Source organism: Cupressus sempervirens, chromosome 10 (assembly GCF_028749045.1).
Source record: "Cupressus sempervirens isolate cs-2001-9-10 chromosome 10, ASM2874904v1, whole genome shotgun sequence".
Classification (NCBI taxonomy): domain Eukaryota; kingdom Viridiplantae; phylum Streptophyta; class Pinopsida; order Cupressales; family Cupressaceae; genus Cupressus; species Cupressus sempervirens.
In genome coordinates, this window is record NC_143127.1 from 503,203,496 (window position 1) to 503,230,369 (window position 26,874).

A 26,874-nucleotide genomic window follows, 5' to 3' on the forward strand; every position below is an offset into this window, starting at 1 on the left:
CTGCCCACTCTTCCTTTGGAACTTGCCATCTACCAGTTTCACATCGCAGCTAATGTGAACTAGTTCTAATTTGTGCCATCAACATTTTTGCTTTCCAGTTAATAGGTGCCCTTATATAGGCCTTTTCATCATGACTAGAAGTGGGATTAAATTCTTTAATGTAATAAGATTTTTTCCTCCCTATGTGTCTTGTCCACAGAATATTGCGAAATTTTTCATTGACAAACTTTTTTATTTCTTTAATGCTATCCGGGCAAGCTTGGATGTTGATATCCCATTTTTGCATCCATTTGTCATTTTGTTTCATCCATGTGTTTTTCCGCCTCACAAGTTTTTCCTCTATTACCAACTTGGGCCAACGATGTGTTTCTAGACCTTGGGTTTTCTTTAAATAGCTTAGCATTCAGATCAATGCAACGGCTTCTAATGGAAAGGAACCCACCTCCGCCAAAAGAATTTCATACGGAACTGTGGTCTTGACTTTAAGATTGCATGTGATAAAGTGTTTTTGAATTCTTTCTACTTGCCGCCATTTCTGTTTGGACATACTACCGCCCCACACTTCACATCTGTATAGAATAACTGGAGTGACCAGCAAACCAAACAGAGTTTTCATGGTCGTCCAATCCCATAATTATGCGTTCCTGCACTTGTTTTGTAAAGAGTATAACGCCTTCCAGCCCCCTTGGATCCTTTTCGATCTACAAGTATCCCAGTTGAGTTTGTTATGAAAATCGATGCCCAAGTATTTGTACTCTTCCACAATCTCAAGGGGGCTATTTTCAAACAGAAACTTGTCTTGTATGCCCCTATTCTTCTTTAGTGAGAAGATCATAATTTTGGTTTTGCTAGTGTTAACTTGCATTCCTACATCATGGCAAAAAAATTCTAGTGCTTTCAAGGGCTCTTTCAAACCTTTAGCTGTTCTAGCAAGAATTATGAGATCATCTGCATATAAGAGCAATCTTATCACGAAGTGGGCCAGCTGCACCCCCTCACCATTGGTCTTGTTTATCCACTCTTCTAACTTGTCAATATAAAGCCCGAATAGTGTTGGAGAAAGCGGACACCCTTGCTTAAGCCCGATGTTGCTGTCAAAATCTTCTGATATCCCTTCTGTCGTTCTGATTTTAGCTTTGACCTGCTCATATAATCTGTAAACTGCTGACCTAAGTTCTTTAGGGACATCCAACTCTACCATTCTATCCCATAGTTTATTACGTGGCACTGTGTCGAAAGCTTTTTTAAAGTCCACGAAACAACAAAAAGCCTCGTTCCCCGGAGTGTCTCAAACTTTCTCTATCAAATGCCTGAGAGTGATGCCGTGATCTATAGTAGAGTGTTTTGGTCTAAAGCCTGCTTGCCCTTTTGCACGTTTGCCTTCTGTTTCAGCCCAGTTGCTGATTTTTTGTTCTACCAAACTACCAAATAACTTGCCAAATAGAGGATTGATCATGATGTTTCGGTAATTAGAAGGATTGTTTATATCTCCACTTTTGTGGAGTAGGATCACCACACTTGTAGTCCATTTTACAGGGAAACCTTCTCTATTGACACTGTTGAAAATCTTAGTGATGTGTGGTGTGAGGATTTCAGCACCCCATTTTAAGTATTCTGCTTGTAGCCCATCTATATCTTGCGCTTTACCAACAGCTAACCTCCTGAGGCCTTGAATAATATCATTTTCACTGAATAACTCCCCTGTAGTCTCTGTTTCCATGGTACTATGCTCTCTTAGATCACATTCGTAGAGAGTCTTGGCATATTCCAGCCATTTGGTTCCTGTTATGTTATTCACTATCTGAGTTTTTCTCTCCTGAAGCTCTTTCCAAAATTTTCTGGGGTTGTTTTTACCAAGATTAATCAACTCTATTCTTCTCTTGTTCACATACTCTTCTTTCTTCTTTTTAATCAGTTGATTATACTCTTTTCTACTTTCTTTGTTCATGTTCTTTTTCCAATTCCTTTTTGCCATTTTGCACTCCTCATCAAACCAAGGATTGGCCGAAAAAGTGTTCTTGGCTTCTTTTGTGGCCCTAGATCTTTTACACTCCTCCAATGCTTTAATGAGCAAATGCACTCTCCTAAAATAGAAAGGTCCCTCTAAATCATCACAAGTCTTGCTATAAATAGCAAGTGTATGAAACGAAGCCCAAACAAAGTCCAATATGAGTCAAATGAAGACCAAACTGGAACATACTAAATTGTGAAGAAGACAAGACCCTCCAATAGCCAAGCCTCTACCTCAAAAGACCCTCTATCCACAATAATTAGTCTATGAGGATCACAATAATAGGCTAATCCCTCAAACTCTCATGCTAACAAAAATGGGGACATTACAATAAGATAGAAGCAATATTCAAGGAAAAATACACAAGGAAAAATTATCAAATATGAGAGTTTTGGGGCAGAAACAAAGATTGCAAAATTCGTTTCAATTTCAATTTGAGAAAGAAGCTATAATAAGGATATCCATTGGATATCCTGTCGCTCTATCAACACAAATCTGATAGTCTAGAAAGTATAATAATATATAAAGATTAATATATTGCTGAATAACCAACATGGTGATGATGCAGGAGCATCCAGAGGTATAAGAGCAATCTTGTGTCACCCAAAAAAAGTGTACTTAGACTTAGTTTCTGTTTCATGTCTTTACATTTTTGGATACCCATTTGGCTCAAATAAAGGTTCCAACTCTCATAGTTCAACTATCAGTGCGTTTGAAAATCCTGAAAAAATAGGAGCACGTATTTGGGCCATCATTTCGGTAAACTAGAAGGTGTGAATTGGCCAGATGAATGTAATCATGATTTAGAGCATTCCAGAAAAAGAATCAGGTCAATAGGCCCCACGGTTTGAAAGTTATTGCTGTTTTTCGGGTTTTGGAGACCTCTTAAGAATGCTTCAAAGTTAGGTTTGGGGCATTAAATGACCTCGAAAAGGGTCGAAAAATGGGGGACGAGCAAAGCTTGTCCATAGGGCTATAGTGCGCTTCGAGAGCTTTCCGAAAATGTAAACGGTTCGTCAATCGGAGCTACAGTTCAAAAGTTATGCCTCCCGGAAGTTCGGTTACCGTTTTTGGATTCTTCTAGATTTGCACCGACTTCTAACGCAGCTTTCGGAACCTTCTATTTCGTCGATGGATGCCTACTAGCACTTTCTAGAATGTACTCCTAGTCCTTAACCCTCCGGGGTCTATTTAAGGAGATTTCTGGCATTGTAAAAGGCAGTTCGGAGTGGAGTTTGAGAGGAGGTGCTAAAAGGAGAAATATTCTCCAAATTTATGCTATTGTAAGCCCTTAGGGCATGTTCTGAAGTTTATTTTCTCTGTACTATTTGTACTAGCTTATTTTCTTAGTTAATATAATTTCCCTTTTCTGTTGTGTCCATTCTGTTCTTGGGTTGTGTCCCCATCAAGTGGTATCAGAGCAGGTTTTCCTGAGTGTGTAGACAGAGCGCCGGCTGTGAGGCAGTTTGCACCAGGACTGTGTGGTTGTGGGTTCGAGTTAGAAGATGCCTCCACAAAGAGAGCGTGGCGGAAGGGCCAGAGCTATTGATCCTGAGGAGGTTAGAGCCCTCCAGAGGCAGGTACAAGCATTGCAAGAGGAGCTTCGTAGAGGAGCAAATGTTGCCGCAGGTGACAATAGTGAGGATGACAATGAAGAGGAAGTAATGGGACCAGAAGAGGAAGTTGACGGGGAAGTTCTGAATCCTATAGAGGAAAGGCTTTTTAGGGCCATTACTAAGTTTGGGAAAAGACCTACAATTGAAGTGGGTATATTTTCAGGAAATCTGAAACCAGATGAGTTGATCGATTGGATCAATGAACTGGAAGAATACTTTGAGTATGAGGATATAAGGGACCCAGATAGGGTTAAGTTTGCAAAGGCCATGCCAAAATCTGGTGGCAAGAGGTTCAACTGGAAAGACTTAGAAGAGGAAAGGAGAAGATCACAAGATGGGATCGCATGGTGGACAAATTGAAGAAGCAGTTCATTCCTGTGGACTACGAGCTTGATCTGTTTAAGAAGATGCATGGGTTAAAGCAAGCAGGAAGATCAGTCCAAGAATATAGAGAGGAGTTTTACCGACTCTTGATTAGAGCGAGGCATGCAGAAGCAAATAAGGAGAAGGTTGCTCGTTATATCAGTGGGTTGCGACCTAGCATCCAAGAGGAATCAAGTCTGGTAAGAATGACCAGCGTTGAAGAGGCATACCAGTTTGCCCTACGAGTTGAAGACAAGCTGAATAAAAGGTTTGAAGGAAGACAAAGAGGGCGCGGTCAAGGAGGAAGGGGAAGCGGTAGATCATCTGGAGGCCGCAATGAAACCCAAAAGAAAAATGAAGATGTGGGTACTAGCAGAAACCAGAGGAATGAGGGTTTCAACCGCTCCCATGATCAAGACTTTGGAAATCAAAGAGGAAGAGGTAGAGGACGTGGACAAGGAAGAGGAGGCTTCCGTGGTACCTGTTTCCATTGCAATGAAGAAGGTCATCGTGCCTTTGAATGCCCTCAACGACAAGGAAGGACAGATAGGAGAGCTAAGGGCCAAGCTAGGGTTGCTCATGTGGATGAGGATGCACAATCATCACATTCAGAGGATGCAGAAAGAGGAGAGACCTTGGTAAATGAAAGAGTCCTACTAAGTGGTGAGAATGAACCAGGACAACGAAGGAGTTTGTTTCGTACCAGATGCAAGTGTGAGGATAAATGTTGTGACGTGATCATTGATGGTGGTAGCACTGATAACTTGGTATCAGAAGAGATGGTCTCTAAGCTGAAGCTCAAGAGGGAGAAACATCCCCAGCCCTATCGGATTTCTTGGGTAAAAGATGATCATAAGGTCCTGGTAAGTGAACAATGTTTAGTAAAATTCAAAATTGGGAGTTACCATGATGAAGTTCTCTGTGATGTTATTTCGATGGATGTTTGCCATTTATTGTTGGGTAGACCATGGCAGTTTGATAGACATGCAATACATGATGGACATGCAAACACATACTCTCTGACAAAGGATGGAGTTCGCCACAAATTGAAGCCCATGAAAAAGGAAGGTGAAAAGGTATGTAGCAGTGCTAGGATTTCTCTTGTTGATGGAAGGAAGCTTTTAGATGGCATGAAACATCAGCATATGTGCTATGCTTTGATTCCTAGGAAAGATAAAGAAGGTAGTAGTGAAATGCCATTTGAAGTTTCAGATTTACTAGGGGAGTTTGGAGATATTATCTCTGATAATGTTCCAAATGGATTGCCACTAGTAAGGCAAATCAGTCATCAGATAGATCTGATTCCAGGAGCTAGTTTGCCTAACAAGGCTGCTCACAGGATGACTCCTACTGAAACAGAGGAGCTAAATAGACAGGTTCAGGAGTTGCTAAGGAAGGGCTTGATTCGAGAGAGCCTGAGTCCATGTGCAATACCTGCAGTACTTGCACCAAAGAAGGATGGAGAGTGGAGGATGTGTACAGATTCTCGAGCTATAAATAAGGTAACCATCAAGTACCGGTTTCCTTTACCAAGGATGGATGATCTTATGGACTGCTTGAGTGGAGCTCAGTACTTCACAAAGATAGATCTGAAGAGTGGCTATCATCAGATACAGATTCGAGAAGGAGATGAGTGGAAAACAGCCTTCAAGACCAAGGAGGGTCTTTATGAGTGGTTAGTCATGCCCTTTGGATTGACGAACGCCCCAAGCACCTTCATGCGGCTCATGAATGAGGTACTTAAAAAGTTCTTGGGAAAATTTGTTATTGTCTATTTGGATGATATTTTAATTTTTAGCAAGACTTTGGAAGAACATTTACTGCATATTCATAGTGTCCTTGAAAGGCTAAAGGAAGAGAAACTGTTAATTAATCTAAAGAAGTGTGTCTTTGCAAAAAGGGAGTTAGTCTATTTGGGATTTGTTATATCACCTGAAGGTCTCAAAATGGATCCAGAGAAGGTAAAAGCCATCTTGGAATGGCCTACTCCAAGGTCTGCTACTGAGGTAAGATCATTTCATGGTCTAGTTAGTTTTTACAGGAAGTTTATTAAGAATTTCAGTGGCATATGTGCACCCCTAACTGATACAATAAGAGGGGATAGAAAAGAGTTCAAATGGACTGCAGCAGCTACGAGAAGTTTTGAATTGCTGAAGAAGAAGGTGACTGAACACCCTGTGTTGGCACTTCCAAATTTTAGAAAAGTGTTCCAGGTGGATTGTGATGCTAGTGGCAGCGCTATTGGGGCTGTATTAAGCCAAGAAGGTAAGCCTATTGCATATTTTAGTAAAAAATTGAATGATGCAAAGAAGAAGTATTCTATTTATGATCAAGAGTTCTATGCAATAGTTCAGGCCTTAAAGAAATGGAGGCATTATTTATTGCCAAAGGAATTTGTTTTGTATACTGATCATCAGGCATTACAGTACCTAAATAGCCAAGGTAAATTGAATCAGAGGCATATGAAGTGGGTAGAATTCTTGCAGAGTTATACATTTGTGTTGAAGCATAGAAGTGGAAAATCTAACAGGGTTGCAGATGCACTAAGTAGGAGACAGTTGTTGCTTACAACAATGCAGGTTGAAGTAGTTGGGTTTGATGAACTCAAGAATTTGTACCCCGAGGATCCTGATTTTGCTGAAGCATGGAAAGCTTGTAAAGAACCTATTGCTGTAGATAGAACCAAGTGGTTAGACTATTTGATTCAGGATGGCATGTTGTTCAAAGGTAGTCAATTATGCATTCCAAGGAGTTCCATGAGGGAAAATTTGATTAAGGAGAAACACAATGGAGGGATGGCAGGACATTTTGGTCGAGATAAGACCATTGCCATTCTTAGAGAACATTATTTTTGGCCTCAAATTTCACAGGATGTGAAGAAGTTCGTACAAAGTTGCTAGGTTTGTCAAGTTGCCAAGGGGTTTAGTCACAATACTGGTCTATATCAGCCATTGCCTGTTCCATCAAGGCCATGGGAGGACATAAGTATGGATTTTGTTCTTGGATTGCCAAGGACACAAAGGGGTAATGACTCAGTATTCGTGGTGGTTGATAGGTTCTCCAAAATGGCACATTTCATTCCATGCCACAAAACTCATGATGCTGTCCATATTGCAGACTTGTTTTTCAAAGAGGTGGTAAGACTACATGGTCTTCCAAGGAGTATAGTTTCTGACAAAGACACTAAATTTGTGGGGTATTTCTGGAGGACATTGTGGAAGAAGTTGAGAACAGACTTGAAATTCAGTTCCACGCATCACCCACAAACTGACGGCCAAACAGAAGTGGTAAATAGAAGTTTGGGCAATTTGCTAAGATGTTTAGTTGGGGATAAGCCCAAGGGATGGGATTTGATTCTACCACAGGCAGAGTTTGCTTATAATAACTCTGTAAATAGGAGTACTGGAAAATCACCATTCCAAATTGTATATGGGAATAGCCCAAGGACTGCACCAGAGCTGAGGAAGATAGAACAAGGGGAGAGGACAAGTGCTGAAGCTGAGGAATTTGCTGAACATATCAAGCGTCTACATGAGGAGGTTCAGGCACACATAACCAAGATGAATCAAGAGTATAAAGCTAGGGCTGATCAAAGGAGAAGACATAAGGAATTCCAAGTAGGAGATTTAGTCATGGTACACTTACGAAAAGAAAGATTTCCAGCCGGTACTTACAACAAGCTGAAAATGAAAAAATTTGGCCCCTGCAAAGTTTTGAAGAAACATAACTCAGGAAATGCATATGAGGTGGAGCTGCCAGATGGTATTCACATTTCTCCCATTTTCAACATTGCAGATTTAACAGAGTATCATGATGATGGTGCAGATGAGGAGCTGGTTTTAGAGCCATGTCCAATTCCTGCTTCTAAGAAGGAGGAGATAGAAGACATTCTAAATCATCGTGTGGGTAGGAGTACCAAAAACAGGCAGTATGAAGAGTATTTGGTCAAATGGAAAGGACGGCCGATCGAGGACTCAACTTGGATTTCAGCAGCTGAGGTTTCCCATTTGGGATTTCCTCTACCATCCATAAAGTGACAGGTGTCACTTTTCAATCTACCCTGGGTGTCTGATGCAGGAGCATCCAGAGGTATAAGGGCAATCCTGTGTCACCCAAAAAAAGTGTACTTAGACTTAGTTTCTGTTTCATGTCTTTACATTTTTGGATACCCATTTGGCTCAAATAAAGGTTCCAACTCTCATAGTTCAACTATCAGTGCGTTTGAAAATCCTGAAAAAATAGGAGCATGTATTTGGGCCATCATTTTGGTAAACTAGAAGGTGTGAATTGGCCAGATGAATGTAATCATGATTTAGAGCATTCCAGAAAAAGAATCAGGTCAATAGGCCCCACGGTTTGAAAGTTATTGCATTTTTTCAAGTTTTGGAGACCTCCTAAGAATGCTTCAAAGTTAGGTTTGGGGCATTAAATGACCTCGAAAAGGGTCGAAAAATGGGGGACGAGCGAAGCTGTCCATAGGGCTATAAAGCGCTTCGAGAGCTTTCCGAAAATGTAAACGGTTCATCAATCGGAGCTACGGTTCAAAAGTTATGCCTCCCGGAAGTTCGGTTACCGTTTCTGGATTCTTCTAGATTTGCACCGACTTCTAACGCAGCTTCCGGAACCTTCTATTTCGTCGGTGGATGCCTGCTAGCACTTTCTAGAATGTACTCCTAGTCCTTAACCCTCCGGGGTCTATTTAAGGAGATTTATGGCATTGTAAAAGGCAGTTCGGAGTGGAGTTTGAGAGGAGGTGCTAAAAGGAGAAATATTCTCCAGATTTATGCTATTGTAAGCCCTCAGGGCATGTTCTGAAGTTTATTTTCTCTGTACTATTTGTACTAGCTTATTTTCTTAGTTAATATAATTTCCCTTTTCTGTTGTGTCCATTCTGTTCTTGGGTTGTGTCCCCATCAGGTGACCACACTTTCCTTAATCAATATTCAACCATCAATAATGGAACAATTGCAACATGCAATTTACCAAGCCATGGACAAGAAATATGTTTCCATTGGCAGATGAAAATTGACGAGGTCCTCACATGTTTGGAGGAGCCATTGATATTAGATATTATTATGGATCAGAAACGATGACTATATTCTATACTTAGTGGGATGAGATATTTATAATATTAGTGGAATGCATATATTACATAAACTAGAATCGATCTTAAGTATCTAAGGTGTATACAATAAGATGCACTACTTAAATCTGAAGTGGCATTAATGCTGGTTAAGATGTCAATAATATAAAATTCCAGAGCAAGTTCAGAAGTAGTCTATGGTATAGTTGTTCATAGTCTGCTTATGCTAACATCTAGCTGGTGGGGAGATAGCTTGAACCAAATTAGAACTAAGATTGACTTTCATCTGAAAACTTCTAAGTTTACAATTTTTGCCATAATAATTCAATATCTTCTACAAAGTATTGGAGTGAGCTTGATAATTTAGTATACCTTCATTCTCTATGATTTATAAAACATAAACATTGGACCAAAGGATTATTTGGACAATATAAACATCAGAGTAAGTTTTATATTGGAAATCCTAGCGCAGACATTACAGTGGTATCAAAGCATGAGCCTACCATCCTGCAAGGGAAAAGAAAAAGATACACATGGAATCATCAAAGAAGAGAAGATTCAAGGGAATACCCATCATTTAGCCACAAGATAAAAGACATCATCATTCAACATCAAACAACATAACATTACTAAGGTTTTCAAGTTTCAATTCTAAAAAGAAAACACATTTTATGCAGAAATATCTATTCAAAGAAATACTAAAGAATCATGCCTCCATCCCACTTCGGATGCATGCTTGACCTCATTGCCCTCAACACCTCTTCCCTGCTACCTTGCTATAATTAATACACAAGAAAGAGTAAAGAAATGTCCAAATTTGTGTGGAAACAAAGATCAATCTTCAAATACTCATCCCCTAGCATCTTCACCACACAACCCAAAAAAAGAGTCATCAAATTTAAAAATATCCCTTACTCTCCTCACAGCAATGTCACCCCTGAAGGCTAGTAGCTGGTTTGGAAATTCAATGAAATGTTAGCCTCCATTTTCTCCTTTTCTTTTCCTTTTCACCCTCCACCAAGTCTCTTTCATCAGTCAAAAAGTTTTTGGAGCTTTCCCAAATATGAGAATCATCACTCAATCTAACGACATTGGATTGGTGACACCCATCATTACTACATCATGTTCTAGTTTACACACCTTTCCCATTGACTGAATACTATTTCCCTTTATTTTTTACAATTATATTTCACATCTTGGCTCCCTTACACACTAACCATTTTAAATATGCAATATTCTATTTAAACTATTTGGGGTACCTAGCTATCACCTAGGTCCAGTTCTCTGCTCATAACAATCCTAATCAGTCTAAAGCTCAAGAAACTCTATTTGAATACTCCTGAAATATTCCAAAAGTTCCTCCTTTCTCTAAACTGAAAAGGAGACCTGATATTTTGACAATTTGTCCATTACTTCATTTTCTTCCCTTAACATATGAAATTTTCAATGTCTCAAGTAGTGATTTAATCTTATGAATGTTCTTATTTAAATACCAAACTCCAAATTTTTCTTTAATGATGTCGTTAACTATAATTTGCGAATTCCTTTCCACGTGTGTTTTCCTTACTTGCATCTTAATGGCCATTCAAATAGCTAATAGAGTTTCCATACATTCTACTCCATTATTTGTTCCCACTAGTAGTCTTTTTTCTCCTATCATCTAGATATTCCCTTTATCATCTCTAGCAATGCATCCTACTCCTGATGGTCTAGGATTCCCTTTCAAGGCACCATTCTGGAAGCTTCCAATATTCTTTCCTTATTATGGATTAAGGAGGTTGAACTTTGAAAGACCCATTAACAAGCTGAAATTTGATCAATGGCTACTTGGACTACATTCTTTAGTCTTTATGATTAAAGGGAAGTTTGCCTACATTAACCTTAGTTGTTGGATTACTTACCAAACCCGAGATTGCCTTTTCTAGTCTTGCCAAAAATTTGGAAATGCCTTCTTTCATTGTTGCACAAAAAACATTTGAATGGACCAGCAAAGCCAATTATTTTTATCCCATCTCGTGTTAGAATATTGACTCTACCTGCTACCTAGGCAAACACTCTAGATTTTGGTAGACAATGACTCTTCCTATACAATTTCCCCAGAAATCTATATCCAACTTTTACTGAATAATCACCAATATTGGAGCCACGAGATATTCTTTCTTCCTTCTCCCCTGACAATATAACTGATCAAATCTTGAATATATCTTTAAGTTTTGCACCTCGTCCACACTTAGCCCCAACATCCCTAGATCTCTCCATTTGTTTTCCTCCCCCATGTCCCCATCTTCCATCTCTACAAAGTCTCTTACTTTAGTAACCCACCCTTGTTTTGTAACTTCCATCAGATGTTGGAAAGGGAACCCATCTGCAAGTACTTCCTTGCCATCCCATGAGTCGGACAAAAATTTGGGCCTCCGCCCATTTCCAAGTTGTCATCTTACCCTCACCTGGTTATAGCAAAATCAAACCCATTCTTCACACTACCCAGGTGTTGGGAATTTTGTTAAACGCTTGGCAAGTAATACTTGTATACAATGTCAAGAGTCCAACTCCGAAAATAACATAATGTGATGGAACTTTTTCCAAACAATTATGTCATTTAAAAGATTGCAAAACAATCCAAACTTTGAGATTTGCAACGAAAATATAGTTCTGAAATAACAAGCAACTCACTCCAAAGGAAATTCATCAAATATTACAACTCTCTAAATTTCCAGAATTTAATTCACTTGTGGAACAAATAACTATTTTTGCATACAACTAAATTTTATTTGCAATAACAATGAACCTAGTTGTTATTGATGGCCTGTTGCATATATTCTTATTGGTTGTTATTGGCCCGCAATGACAATGAACCTGGTATGTGTACCATCCAATCTCCAAACTTGACGTCACATGCCTCCAGAATGAAGCTTCAGAATGACAAATGTAATCACCAGCAAATAATTCAATGGGAGACACTCAGCAATTCCTAGGTTGACAATTCAAAGTCTCCTTCAATCTGCAGATATTAATGCTATCAACCTTCTTCAATCACAAAGACTTCCAACCATAGAAAACACAGCCAATGGAAGCTCTTAAATCAGATTGCAGACAATTCAACTCACTTACCTCAGCAGTGGTTGAATGCACTTCTCAAAATCTCAAACTCAACCCTTATACCTCAGCAAGGGCACAAACTTCAGAAAACTCAAGAAAAAAAACCACAAAGGCAACAAAAGAAAATAAATTATCCAAGCGTGCTTTTCCCAATGAAATGAGCTCCTATTTATAATCCTTTGTTGGCCAAAGTTTCCTAAAAAACTCCACTTCAAAAATTGTGGAAGTTTCCCAAAAGAACTCAACACTTGAAACTTTCCATAACACTTTTTAGAAATATCTCTTAATAACATAAATATTATTATAATAATGCAACTTAATAATTAATGAATAATCAAGAGCTCATGCAATTATTAACCTTATTTACTACAAGTGATGACCAACTGCCAAAGCCACCCACTACACTGCCAAGAATAGCAACTATCAAAAATAGACTTACTAAAAATAGTAAGTCCACAATTGGGACCCCCAAAACTCACAAGGGTCGCTATGATGAGCTAACTCCACCAACTGCACCAGACTTGCCAAAAACGGGGACATTATAGTCCTCCCTCCCCGAAATTGCTTGTCCTCGAGCAATCCGGCATCATACAAAAACCTCCATTGGGATCCCATAAGAAGCAAATGGTGTCCCTGTCCTCATGAACCAATTGAATGCCAATACCATCATCAAACCCAATAACATGTTCTGCAACATAGCACCAATTACCTGTGCTGGTGATGTAAAAGTCGGAACACCACTAACAAACAAATCCATAGGAGATCTCAACACACTCTCCTTCATTATACCTACCCAATCATCCTACAGACAATCTAGCTTAGGGTCAGACCAACTATGTACCTGATGAAAATCCTAAACATGTGAATCAAATACCAAACTATAAATACTCATCACTTTATAAACTCTATCGTTACTATGATCATCTCCATCGACATCCCCATGCTGCTATGATGACTCATCCTCAATCACATCAATGTAAACCCACATACCACGATTTGTTGCTCCCTTCAGCCTCAATGCACAAGTATGACATTTAGAGAAACGCCCCTTGCACCAATAGAAAAGTTGACACCTCCTCATATCCTCTCTAGAAATATCATCAGACCTTACTGTTGACTTACCCTTGTCCTCAACAACTGGTGGGGGCTCATCATCGGGCGAAAGAGGAGAAGATTTCGAAGCAACTTTGCTTCAAGAAGAGGACTCCAAGTCTTGTGCCTTCCTCATCGCTACCTATAGAGAAGATGGGTCCAATGACTTCACCATCCACGGAGTGGCTTAGTCTATCGCTCCATAAATAACATCACTTGTCTGCGCTCCGAAATATCATAAACCATGACTAAAAGCCTCTGGAACTCATTGATGTAACTCTCCAATCCACCAAACTGCTTCAGCTGAGCCAACTCATGGAAGTGCACCTCTGGATCCTTCCTATCAAATCTCTCAATCTAGCAATCCATGAACTCCTAATAGGAAGTGATCTGATCATGTTGCAAAGAAACTAACCCATAGTACCACCAATCATGGGAAGCTCCATCCAAATGCAAAACTCCAAACCTAATAGCATCCACCTCTGACATAGGACGCAAAGCCAAATATGTGTCGAGCTTATGAATCCAAGCTTGAGCTATAACTCCCCCGATACCATTAAAGTGCTCCATCGTCATCTTACTGGCAACTTGTTGGAACTTAGTCTATCGAGGTTGTTGTCTCTCAGGTGCCGACCTCGCTCTGGAATGTTCCCATTTTTGAGTCAAGAACCTATCAAAATTCAAATGATCTTTAATATCATGTGGTAAAGCATCCCGCTACACAAAGTGTGCCACATCATCATTAGCAAAAGGAGCGGCCTAAGACTCAACACTAACCACATCCACCTCAGGTCTCAGAAACATGGACCTTTGCGGCCTATCATGAGTGTCAATATGTATGTTAGCTTTGTCAGCTAATCTACCACGATCCTCAACTTGAACCCGATCTACATCTCTGTACCTATCACCATCTCAGGTTCTATCGTCAACTCAAGATCTATGAGAACCAACAGAAACATCTTGAGCTCTCTCCCTACTCTATCCTTGAGGAAGTGCTATCTGTTGCAGAGGGTTAGATAGTTGATGCAGTACACCTATCATCTGTTGTTGTCCGATTGTCAAATTCCTAAATGTTTGCATAGCCTCTCTATCAACATCAACATCTCTAACTCCTAACTCACCTGAACCACTTGGACTACCAACAAATCCAAACTATATCTCAGGTTCACCTTCCCTAGGTGGAATTGTACGTCCTCTTTGGGTGTAGTGCATACTCGACACAAATCTCCTATCATCAGCCATGATACTGAATAGAAAATAATGGATCAAATACTAATTGCAATTCTAACCAAGCACTGACCACTATCAATTGATTTGGAGCCCAATTCCTGCAGGCTAGCAGGAAACCGCTCGGATAGCATTGTAGAAACCCTCACCTAGTTATAGAAAAATCAAACCCATTCTTCACACTACCCAGATGTTGGGCATTTTGTTAAACGCTTGGCAAGTTATACTTGTATACAATGTCAAGAGTCCAACTCCGAAAGCAACATAATGTAATGGAACTTTTCCCAAACAATTATGTCTTTTATAAGAATTTAGAACAATCCAAACTTTGAGATTTGCGACGAAAATATAGTCTTGAAATAACAAACAACTCACTCCAAAGGAAATTCATCATATATTACAACTCTCTGAATTCCAGAATTTAATTCACTAGTGGAACAAATAACTATTTTTGCATACAACTAAATTTTATTTGCAATGACAATGAACATGGTTGTTATTTGTATATCCTTTGAGTGCCAAATGGAAATGTGCATCTCCAGAACGGTCCAATGCAGTGACCAGTCAAAACGCAACCTTCTCCCACAGCATCTACTGCCTCAAATGCCTCCAATGCACAACTTAACAAAGTCCGCAGTCATCAGACGATAGTTCCAGGCATCCATCCCAAATCACAGCTACCACGTGAAGGTTCTAGCTACCTCCAAACACTACACGCATGCAAGATTACTCACAGTCGTCCCTCTATTTTTCAATCATAGGCAATATTGCTGCTTGTGGATCCTAACATGGGAATTATAGGTCAAAGATATAAATGCAAACCCTTAATGACAGATCACAACCCAAAGATTTGTCACGCAACTCAATAAAATGGCTTGCAGACTTCATATAACAAATCATAGCCACTGTATGTGCACCTTCCAACCTCCAGACTTGACATCACAAGCCTCCAGAATAAAGTTTTAGAATGACAAATGTAATCACCAACAAATAATTCAGTGGGAGACACTCGGCGATTCCCAGGTTGACAATTCAAAGTCTCCTTTGATCTACAGATATTAATGCTATCAACCTTCTTCAATCACAAAGACTTCCAATCACAGCAAACACAGCCAACGGAAGCCCTCTTAAATTAGATTGCAGACAATTCAACCCACTTTACCTCAGCAGTGGTTGAATGCACTTCCCAAAATCTCAAACTCAACCCTATACCTCAGCAAGGGCACAAACTTTAGAAAACTTAGGAAAAAAAACCACAAAGGCAACAAAAGCAAATAAATTATCCAAGCATGCTTTTCCCAATGAAATGAGCTCCTATTATAATCCTTTGTTGGCAAAAGTTTCCAAAAAAACTCCACTTCAGAAATTGTGGAAGTTTCTGAAAAGAACTCAACACTTGAAACTTTCCAACACACTTTTTAGAAATATCTCTTAATGTCATTCTTATAACATAAATATTATTATAATAATGCAAATTAATAATTAATGAATAAACAAGAGCTCATGCAATTATTAACCTTATTTACTACAGGTGATGACCAACTGCCAAAGCCACCCACTACACTGCCAAAATAGACTTACTAAAAATAGTAAGTCCACAACTAGGACCCCCAAAACACCCTGTCAGCTCACGAGGGTCGCTATGATGAGCTAACTCCATCAATTGCACAGACTTGCCAAAAATGGGGACATTACATTATATAATTAATGATCACTAGTCTACAGTTGAGGAGGAAATTCAACAATGAAGAGCCTCTTGGCGGATCCTCTAGTGTCAAATACACTCTTTCACCGCTATCTAAATATTTTTCCTGAAATATTTCAACTCGTCTTTGATTTAGTTGCGTGTACATCTGCCAAATCAGCTTGACACCCATAGCCTCATTCATCAACTTTCAATTTTTGAGTCCCCCTCTCCCACTTCATTTTGATTTGCAAATTTGATCCCATGGGAGATCTTATTATGGTCTTGGTTGTCATTCCAAAAAAAATCGCATATGCTACTCTATGATTTTAATCACCTTTGTTAGAATCCTCAAACATGATATAGAGAAGAGCGGCATCACAAAAATCACTATTTTCAGCATCAAGATTCATCCAGTAAGTATAAGCCACCAAATTTTCCATCCCTCCATCTTCCTTAAGAAGTCATCCACTATATCCTCCCAAAAGACCGAATTGCAAGCCCCTGCAATAAGTGGCAGCCCAAGGAACTTACTTGGAAGTCTCCCTATAGGAGCTCCAAAAACTCTAGCTATCTCCCTTTGAATATTCGATTTCGTATTATAGAAAAAAATCTAATATTTCCACCAATTGATACTCTATGCAGACACCTTGCTATACTCGTCTAAAACCTTTTTCATCATCCTAGCTTCTCTCAAGGTGGCTTCCCCCATCAAAAGCATGTCATTAACAAACTATAAATGTGAAACAGGATCAACTCCACTAGCAACTTCCACACCTTTCCATTTTCCTTGAGTTCTACATTTTGTAATCATCCTTCCTAGCAACTCAGCCATCAAGATAAACGAAAATGGAGAAATTGGGTTGCCCTGTCTCAATCCTTGTGTTGTGGAGAAAAACACCTTATGTGTTGCCACTTACTAGAACTGAAGTTCTGTAACCTATATCGTCATACCTTTAATCCACTCTACCCACTTAATGTGAAATCCAAAGTTATTTCCCTCCATCTCATGCTTTTAATCATCCTCTGTTAAGGAATATGAATGCAATAATAAAACTGAAAAATTAAATAATGCGTAACCATAGAAACATGACAAATTTGATATTATTCCATTGCACTTTTCCCTGTTACATATTGTTAAGTTTATATAGAATTAGTAATATAACTGAAATTTACAACTGCCTATAAATAAATAATTATATCACTTAATGCTTATTATCTTTCATTCTCCTACAAAATGAACATTGAAAAAAAGTTCAATATTCTCTCACTGTGTAGGGTTTTATCAATAATGCTTTTCCATCTCCTTGACATGTCATGCTGTCTCTATTCGATACAAAGTTTGTTGATCTGCAGCTTTTCAATTTCTAAGTTATCTTTTTCTAGAATGTTTCCAAGGATCTCGAAAAGTATTGCTTCCTCCTGAACACCCTAAGCAGGGTTCTATCAATAATGCTTTTCAATTTTATTGACATCTCAGGCTGTTTTTATTTTATTCAAAGCTTATTCATTTGAGACTTTTTATTTTCACTGCTATCTTTTTCAAGAATGTTTCCAGCAATTTCAGAGTACCCATGCTTCCTCCTGACTCTGTGTTCACAAATTGAACTCTAGTGACTCTGGCACTGGCATGCTCCTTACCTTTTGATGATATCTGCTTCTCAGTCCTTCAACTTGGTTTGTCTCATATTTTAAAAGTAGGCTGTCAATGTCAATATTCTCAGTTTGGATAGCATATAAGATAATTATCTGCATAGTTGATTAAATTTTCAGAGGCTTGAAAGAATTGGTTTATTTATTTTGATTATTTTATTGTTCATCTGCATGCCAGGATGAACTTCTAAATCATAGAGTTGAGTGGAAAGAGATAATAATGGTAATAAATGAAGAACTGAAGAACCATACCTACATAAACTCCATTTTTGGATGCTTCTTCCAGAGCATGATCTACTGTTTTTTTCAGATTGAGTATTTTTGGCCCCCGTTTAACAGTATCGCAGGTTAGGAGGGCTTTAGGTTTGCAGTCTACAATTCTTTGGGCAAGGGAATCAGCTGAATATCCAGAAAATACAACCTAAAAGTCATGGTAAAGACAAATTAAATCATCAATAAGAAAGGTTTATATCAAAATAAATAGGCCACAGGCAGTTATTAAGCTCATGGAAAATAAAGTTATCCAATCATACATACCGAATGAACAGCACCAATTCGAGCACAGGCAAGCATTGCTATTGGCAGTTCTGTTAACATGGGCAAATAAATTGCCACTGCATCTCCTTTCTTAACACCAATATCTCTCAAGTAGTTGGAAAGCTATAGAAAATAACAGAAGAATAAATCAGATACAAAACCTTTGTTTAGCAGCATGTGGTATATTTTTGCACTATAAGGAGAAGCAAAAATAAATATTGATCTATCTACGAAACATTTACCATTAAAGCTGGCAATCAACTGCAAAGTTCATCATTTACCAACCTAGTAATCCACTGTAATCAGCAATCACTCACAACAATGATGAATGTCAAGAAAATAGTGATGGGATTGCCATTGTGAGCATACCAGTATATACAACTTGACGATGTAGAATTCAAAATCCAAATTCTCAAATCACATTGGTGAAGGGCTCTTTCTAATTTAGGTATTATTGAAAATTACTAAGACAGTCTTATCCAAAAGTAATCAAAATTTGTGATAGTATCAAGGTATAAATATCTTGCCCAAAAATAACTGGTTGGTCCTTAGTGTTGGTGAATCTGGCAGAACAAGGGGGTTCCAGCATACATCTAGGATGGTATAAATTTTGGAGAAGACAACTTGTTCTTTATAAATTCTAATAATTGTCGTTATCTAGTAGCACATTTTATTGAGCCTCGCCAGTGATTCTTTCTCAAAATTTTGATGTAGCCTGTTCTGAAGAGTGCACAGATTTGACATAATTCACCAATTTAGTAAATCATATTCAGTTTAATGAGTCTAATGGGAGAAACGGCTAATTAGCAGGTTGGCATTACCAATATGATTATTCCCAATATCCTAGGGATGACACTGGCATATGCATCATTTTCACTAGTATCAAAGATCAAATCTGAAAGAAAAAAATGCAAGGGCAAACAAAGGCAAGATCAGCAGCTTCCATACGACTGGCTAAAAGCCTAAAAGCCATATGCAACTGGATATACTTGCTTGCAGACAAATAAATAGAATGGAAACTAACAATCAAAAGTTCTGATGAACAAAGAAGCTGACACAGACCACTGAATACCCAAGGTAAATCAGATAAAAAATAACTATCATGAAATACAACAGATAGCTTAAAGACCCATAAAAGAATCCAAGCATCCAATCTGACAGCAACACATTGACAAATTTCTCAAAAAATATACCAACTCCAATAATATTGCAAAATAAAAGCAGAAAAGTATAAACTCAAGGAGAAAAGGTATTGGACGAATGATTGCACACATTTGAATGTGTGATGCTTGTATTTGTTACTGAATCAGGAAGTTACAGTTGCAGTTGTAATTTACATTGTACATATCTTTTTAGGCATAAATAATATGGTGCCATTACATCAACACAAGTAATGATATAATGAGTTCATTTCATATCATATCAAATATCTCCTCTTAAATTAGTATTTTGTACAACAGTAGCTGATAAGAAACTCATACCTGGCAAACCCTCATGAGTAGCTCATTATAGGTTAAACATTCATCACAACCAGGGTCATTGCCTTCCCAATAAATTGCAACATCATTTCCTTTTCCGGCCTTAATATTTCTATCTAATGCATTATAGCAAATGTTTGTAACTCCACCTTTGAACCACTGACAAGAAAATTATATAGCATCAAAGCATGCCTAATAATATGTTCAAACAATAATTATAGAACACTAGAATAATAAATTGGTCAAACTCAAGTAGTTAAGAGAAATGCACATAACAATAGATATGATAAAAATGGTTTAGAGGAAACTAGCATATTTCTTGTAAAAATATACTTAGAATATATTCAATTCCTTTTGAACTTACCTCAACTTTAATTTGTCCATTGCGCACATCAAAATTCTGAGAGCAAGTTTCTGTGTCCCATTTAGCATTCCAGTGAAATTCAGATGCAATATCAGCCCAAAAACCAGCTGGATCCTGGATAGATCTATTGTACATAGCACGATACTGAACATTTTGGAAACCAATGAAATTATGTCAGCTCAAACAAATAAATCTCAGTGCTCCTGGTAATGTTGGAAAACAAATGAGATGGTCAAGTGCATAAGAGAAAAAACTAGACATTCACAAGACTAATAGCACAATCCCATGCAACCTAATTATTATGGGAATTATTATATTCAGGAAGACTAAAGTCTTATCTGTAAATTTTCAATAAAATCAGTTTAAATTGAACAGTCTTAGAGTTAAAGAAGCAAAGACTGTGAAAAGTGTCAATCATTTTGTGTGCAACGAACATGTGATTCAGAGGAGAATGCAATAACTAGTAAAACACACTCAAATCACAACTTCAAAGAAACATACAAGATTAGACAAAAGAAGAATACTAAAAACAACAAGAAATGCAAACCCAAGTAGTAATCCGTGACTTGATGCAATAATTTGTCCAAGATTGTAGCATTGAGTCTCTGCTCATAAATTTGACAACATAATGGTCTGAGAATGCTCCATAGTTCCTCAATCTTGCAATGGATGATGATAAATAGCCAAAGAACTTGCTCAGGATAGTCAGCTCCAAAGTTGAAGTGTAGTTGCATCATAGGAATGAAATGAAGAGTCTTGGTTGTGGAAGAATGGCAATCGAAGTCTAAAATGAAGAGAGAATGAAGGGTGGAGAATGGCTAGCATTCTCATGCTCTATGACAGATTGACAAATGTTGGCCTTGAAGGGGATGAGAGGGCATCAGGGTTTGGGAGGAAGATTTTCCATCAAGGCACTCCTTATCCTCACACTCCAAAGGAATGTTGGGGAACGGGAAAAAGAATATAATATTCTTTGCAAGGAGCAAAAGTGGAAGAGACCCATTTGGGTCGTTACCAAATATATTTGGGCATTATGGTTGAGGTGGACAAGGGGTTGACTTTGTTGCTTAATCCTTATAATTAGGAATGTGCACATGCTTAGGAAGGAGATTAGGCTTAATGAAAGATGATTATAGGGGAAGTGGGAAAGTTAGGAGGATGTGATGGGAGGAGAGGAAATGAATGGAGAATTTTTAATTCCTTTTTCTTCCAAGCGAGGGAAGTGGAGGGTAATTAATTAAATGATGACATTTACTTCAAAATATGATTAATGATGCAAGTGGGTTTTTGTTGATGCTTGATAGCTTTTGTCAGATAAACATATATATAATATATGAGATATAAATATACGAGAGAAATTTATAAATATATATATATATATATATATATATATATATGATTAAATATATTATTATATTAATTATTTGATTAACGAATAGACTTGTCCCATGAAGGGACATGTCTATTCATGGCTTATACTCAATTTAAATGCAAGTGATTGTTGCATTTGGAAAATACATACCAAATACAATGGCAGTTCTATTACATTTGCAGCAACCAGCATTCTTCAACACGGTATCAGAGCAGTGTTGCGATTGAGACATCGATTAGGCAAAACATTGTACTTGGGAAAACTACAATTGACAGTATCATTTCAAGGAATAATACATAAAGTTTGTAAGCCTCATGATTACACATGCATAATTTCATTTTATCAAGACGAATATATAAGAAGAGAATATACATTTTGGGAATAAGAAAAGTTGAGCAACTTTATATTTCTGCTGGAGGCTACAGTCAAAATCAATCTATTGATGTTAATAAGTCACTTTTCCTATGTGAAACAAGGCAAAGAGTTGCTTCAGATTTCCCTTGAGAAAATGTGATTGGCAAATACTACCATGCCCAACTCGTGTTTCTCCTATAATAGATTGCAATATATACAGCCACCATGCAGCATAGGAAAGGCTACGAAAGCATCATGAAAAGTGTATACAACTGACTGCATATCAGCAACCAACAAGATTGAATATCAGACTTTTCTACGTCAACAACTTCGGTTCCATAGATAAGGTTGCAATTAGGGAGAAGAGCTCTATGGTATGGACAATAAGGAAGCTATCAACTTTATAAATTGGTAAAGAGTGTTGAGTTCTTCTTGCATAAAATATAATGGAGATTAAACAAAGCAATTAGATACATGTGTTTAGTGTTAAGGTTCTAGCTTAGTTGGATTGATTTGATTTGAGATACATTATTATTAATGGTAAATCATCATTTCCTATATATACTTCTCCATGTTAAATAATATATATTATTGTGTGTGTATATATATATATATATGTTATACATATTATTTTTGTTAATAGATTATTAATAATTAAATGATGATTAAACCATAGAGACATGTCTCTTCATGAAACATGCCTCCTCCTCTCATATTTATGTGATTTAAATCTGCATTTGAAAGACACCAATTACAATGGCAGTGTTATTACATTTGCAGAAAACGATCTTAGATATTTCAACATGGTATCAGAGCCAGGTTGCAAATGAATAGAATGAAATAGAAATGAAAGTGTGATTAATAGTAAGGAAAGATTAATGTGTGGGAGTGAGGGTATTCAAATTGAAGAGGCACTTTATAGCTCAAAGAGTTTTATAATAAGAAGATGGTGTCCGCAGGATCTTGGATTCCTAGTTTATCCTCCAGATCTAAATTGTCAAGGACATGTCACATACAACTTGCAAGGATAGACAAGCTTCAAGAGTAGAGAAAGAATTTGTTGATGATTTGGCAATCACAATGCCATCAATTAGAAGAGCATCTTCTTCCGATTGTTCTGGGGTGAATGTTGGCAGCTTGAAGTGCAACACTTGTTTCTACAATGGTGTGCTAAATTGAGAATTCGAAAAGCACAAAAGTGGCAATAAGTTTATTAACTTGTCAAAATTTTCGAGACTTGTTAAATTTGATCGGCTGGCTATAGGAGGTTCAAGAGACTAGGGGTTAATAATTATCGAATTGTGCATTGTTCTTGCTAGCGTATAAAAGCCTTGGATCAAGTTCCTTTGTTGCTTTGACATATTAAATGATCTACTACTTAAAATATTACACAAATCAGGAGCTTCAAACTTACAAAGAGTTTAATTTCATCAGAATTGCCACACAAATATTTGCCACCCGATTTCCAAATATTTAAAGCAATGAAGTAGTGATGATTATTTAAAGAGATAATCATAGAGACGGATAATAAACTATTTGCACTACCATACAATTGATCAACACCTTATCATTATTCGTAAGGCATTTAATGGCATATCTTTCAAGTCGGATTGGTATTACAACAGTGGTGATCTATATTTTGAACGGACACGTTCTTATTGGGATGTATTCATTAATCATTATGGAGAAGATGTAAAGCACACCTTTCCCACTTCATTGCATCAGACTGCAAATCATCCTTGAAGCAATCGATATAATCACTACAGAATGTGAAGACACAGGCATATACAAAGGGGCAATGTTCGAATAGGCGGTCAACCACAAAGTTTGACAAATGGGTTGATGGCTCATGGATGGTGGATTTCTCATGCTCAAATCATGATTGATGAAAACAAATTTCAAACTGTAGAAAATGCACTCGTTGAGGCCACCTCCATAAATTAAATCGTAGATAATTCTCAGCACCTGATGACATAGTTATCAACTCAGCGAGATGATGGATGCCTAGTTTGATTCATAATTCGTCAAACATTACCAGAAGTATCAAATATTGGATTAATCGAGTGCTTCTATAAATACAACTTTCTATTAGTTTAACCTACGATGGTAGCACTCCAGTTTTAGTCAAGTCACTCTTAGAAGATAACTATTACTAGGTTTATCGAGAGGTTGTAGTGAGAAGGCAAGAAGCCTTGACTAGCATCCACTATGCTAGGGGACACAGTAAGAAGCACGTAGATAGAAGAGGATTGGAGGTAGATAATTTTGTCTCCATAAGAAATGAAGAGGCGGAGACTTATTGGAAGGTGGCCACCATTTCTAGTTAAAAAGATGATTCTGAAACTTCTTTCCCAATCATCCCATGATCGAAACAATCCACCACATAAACACTATTAAAACATAGGAGGAAATAGTAATGGATGTGGACATCCGCCCTTATATCCTTCCTCACCCACATCGCTTCTAGTATTGGAATGCTATTTATTACTAGGAAGCACGATAACATTATTTGCACAAACATATTCTCAATTCCCTCGTACCCTGTCATGCGCAATCACACTATTCCACTGATTAATGAAGCCAAGTTGATCATTGTCATGGTCGTAGGGAGAATAAATAATATAGAAGTCATCTCAAACTCAAAATTTCTTCCTCAGGAGGCCCTTGTAAATGTTGGAAGAATCAAGGGTGATATTATCGAATAAGGAAAGGATCAGCAAGTAGGATTGCATAAAATAAAGGAAGAGTAAAATTTAAGTTACGCATGGTATTCAATATTCCATATAACTAAGTCAAAAGGGTAGAGATAATTAAAATAAAGGGATAAAAGAAAAGGATTACAAGGCCTATCGTTATTTGCATTTAAACTTGCTATTTGAATGCCCAATGAACAATTATATTTGATCCATTAAACAATGGAAAGGAAGAAGCATTTGATTGAATAATGAAGACAAATTATCAATTGTAAATAATTAGAGATGGGGTGTGATATCTTGTAAAAATTCAATCAATCGTATTTGACTAGCACGTCGATTGATATAATAAGTGGACATAGACATATAATTATAGGGTGTGAGAGTCATCAAGCACTGATCAAACAAGGTACGTCTTATTTATAAATAGGGGATTATAATTGAAAATATATATATATATATATATATATATATATATATATATATATATATATATATATATTATTATGAAACTTTCTATTATTGAAAATATAAAATAAAGAGAGATGTTATAATCATTTATGTTAGTAATAGGTATGAATTAAATTACTAACATTCTAGTTAATACTAATATTCTACACGAGCATTTGCCTTGATCTTTTCCTATGAGAATGTTACTATGGGAAGAGGGAGATTGAGATTCAGAGGGAGCCTAACATTTCCTTAGAGGTAACCTTAAAAGAGAGGGAGAGAATAGAGGATGTGATTCAGTCAATCTTCAGTAATCTTGGTCATATTGATTCAGAGGGAGTAAACCATGTTGTAATGGATTCACCAGTGATCAATAAATTGTAGCAGTCAAGAGGACTGTGATTCATGAATATACCTCGTGACTATGTGATTTTAATGGGTTTAACCCTTTTGTGTACATCATGAGGAAGTGACGACTTCCAAATTATTATCACTTGTATTTGCAAAAGTTATTGAAAGATTGAATGTTTATATGGTCATTACACAGAGTACTTGGTGAATACCATGCAACTTGGTGTTCAAGAGACCATTACTTACAGTACTTGGTGAATATCTTGCATCTCAATATTTTGAAGGCCATTACTCAAAGAGTATTTGAATAGAATGAAGTTATCACCCATATCACTAATAGATACTATCATCCAACAATGTTGATGTAACAAGTGGGAATTTTACATTGTTGGGGGAATAATAATCAATGTTTCATTCCCAATGTAGGCAAACACATCATCTTATTTGAGGCACATGGACCCTCATTGGAGCAATTTGTATCAAGAACGTTGATGTGGAGATAAGTATCTATTATCTTTGAGTATTATATTTTCTTACTTATTGTAGTCTCTCTCTTATTTGAAATTCTACACATACTATAAGAGTTATTTGCCTTGATCTTTTCATTTCTCTTGGAGGATGTTCTTACAGGAAAAGAAGGTTAAAGTGAGACTCTTGAAGAAAATATTTGTGATAATTAATATCCTTCTATATTAAGAGGGAGTCTGACACTTCTGCAAAGGCAACGTAGGAGCTCAAAAGATCAATATTCAGAGGGAATCTAGAAATACATGTGTGTGATTACATGATTTTGATGGGCCTACTCCTGTGTACATCATGAGGAAGTAATAACTTATCACCAAAAAGTCGAAAGATCGATATCAAATTCAAAGGGAATCCAATAGGCATCCTAGGGCAAAGAGAGTAACTACAGGACCTAACTTCCTCAGATCATTTTTCAAAGGGAGAATTTTGAGGGGCAATCCCTCGTGAATGATATCTTCTCTATTAGGGAAAAGTTCGAAGTGAAATTCCTTGTAATACATTCTTCTTTGTGAGAAAGAATTGAGGTGAAAGCCCTAGTACCACCCTCTGACTTAGTTCATAGTGGTTACTATTTCGCATATCATATGTAATGAAAGGTGACAATCTTTCATTGACATATATAAACAGAAGGTAACCATTGTAAGGTGACGATATTATAAATGGTAGACTTGTTATCATGACAGACTTCATTAAGTTGTTGTCCCAGAGTGCTGGAAGTCATGATAAGGAACGTATCAAGATCAGACTTCATTAAGTTGTCCTGAAGTGTTGAAGATCATGATAGAGACCATGACATTGTGATTTCTTGTTAAGTTGTTGTCCCGGAGTGCCCGAAATTAGATAACTCATATCCTTCTAGGATATAACATATTCTTTTGGTAGGCATCAAGGATTTGATGTCAGTACACATACCAAAAGAATA

At 37.4% G+C, this 26,874-nt stretch overlaps 1 protein-coding gene across 3 annotated transcripts in view; it reads right to left on the bottom strand.

The window, feature by feature from the left end:
- LOC149534867 (acetyl-coenzyme A synthetase, chloroplastic/glyoxysomal-like) overlaps window positions 1-26,874 on the bottom strand; it is a 302,385-nt gene that overhangs the window by 258,932 nt on the left and 16,579 nt on the right. For all 3 annotated transcript variants that reach the window (XR_016357318.1, XR_016357317.1, XM_089805521.1), the window contains exons 2-5: window positions 20,208-20,351; window positions 19,847-20,002; window positions 18,366-18,488; window positions 18,081-18,249 (exon numbers count right to left, since the gene is read on the bottom strand). Coding sequence is in view for 1 of the 3 variants with exons in the window: in XM_089805521.1 (XP_089661647.1) it covers window positions 18,081-18,249; window positions 18,366-18,488; window positions 19,847-20,002; window positions 20,208-20,351 (592 nt within the window). In the remaining 2 variants the exon portion in view is untranslated. The remainder of the gene's footprint in view (window positions 1-18,080; window positions 18,250-18,365; window positions 18,489-19,846; window positions 20,003-20,207; window positions 20,352-26,874) is intronic.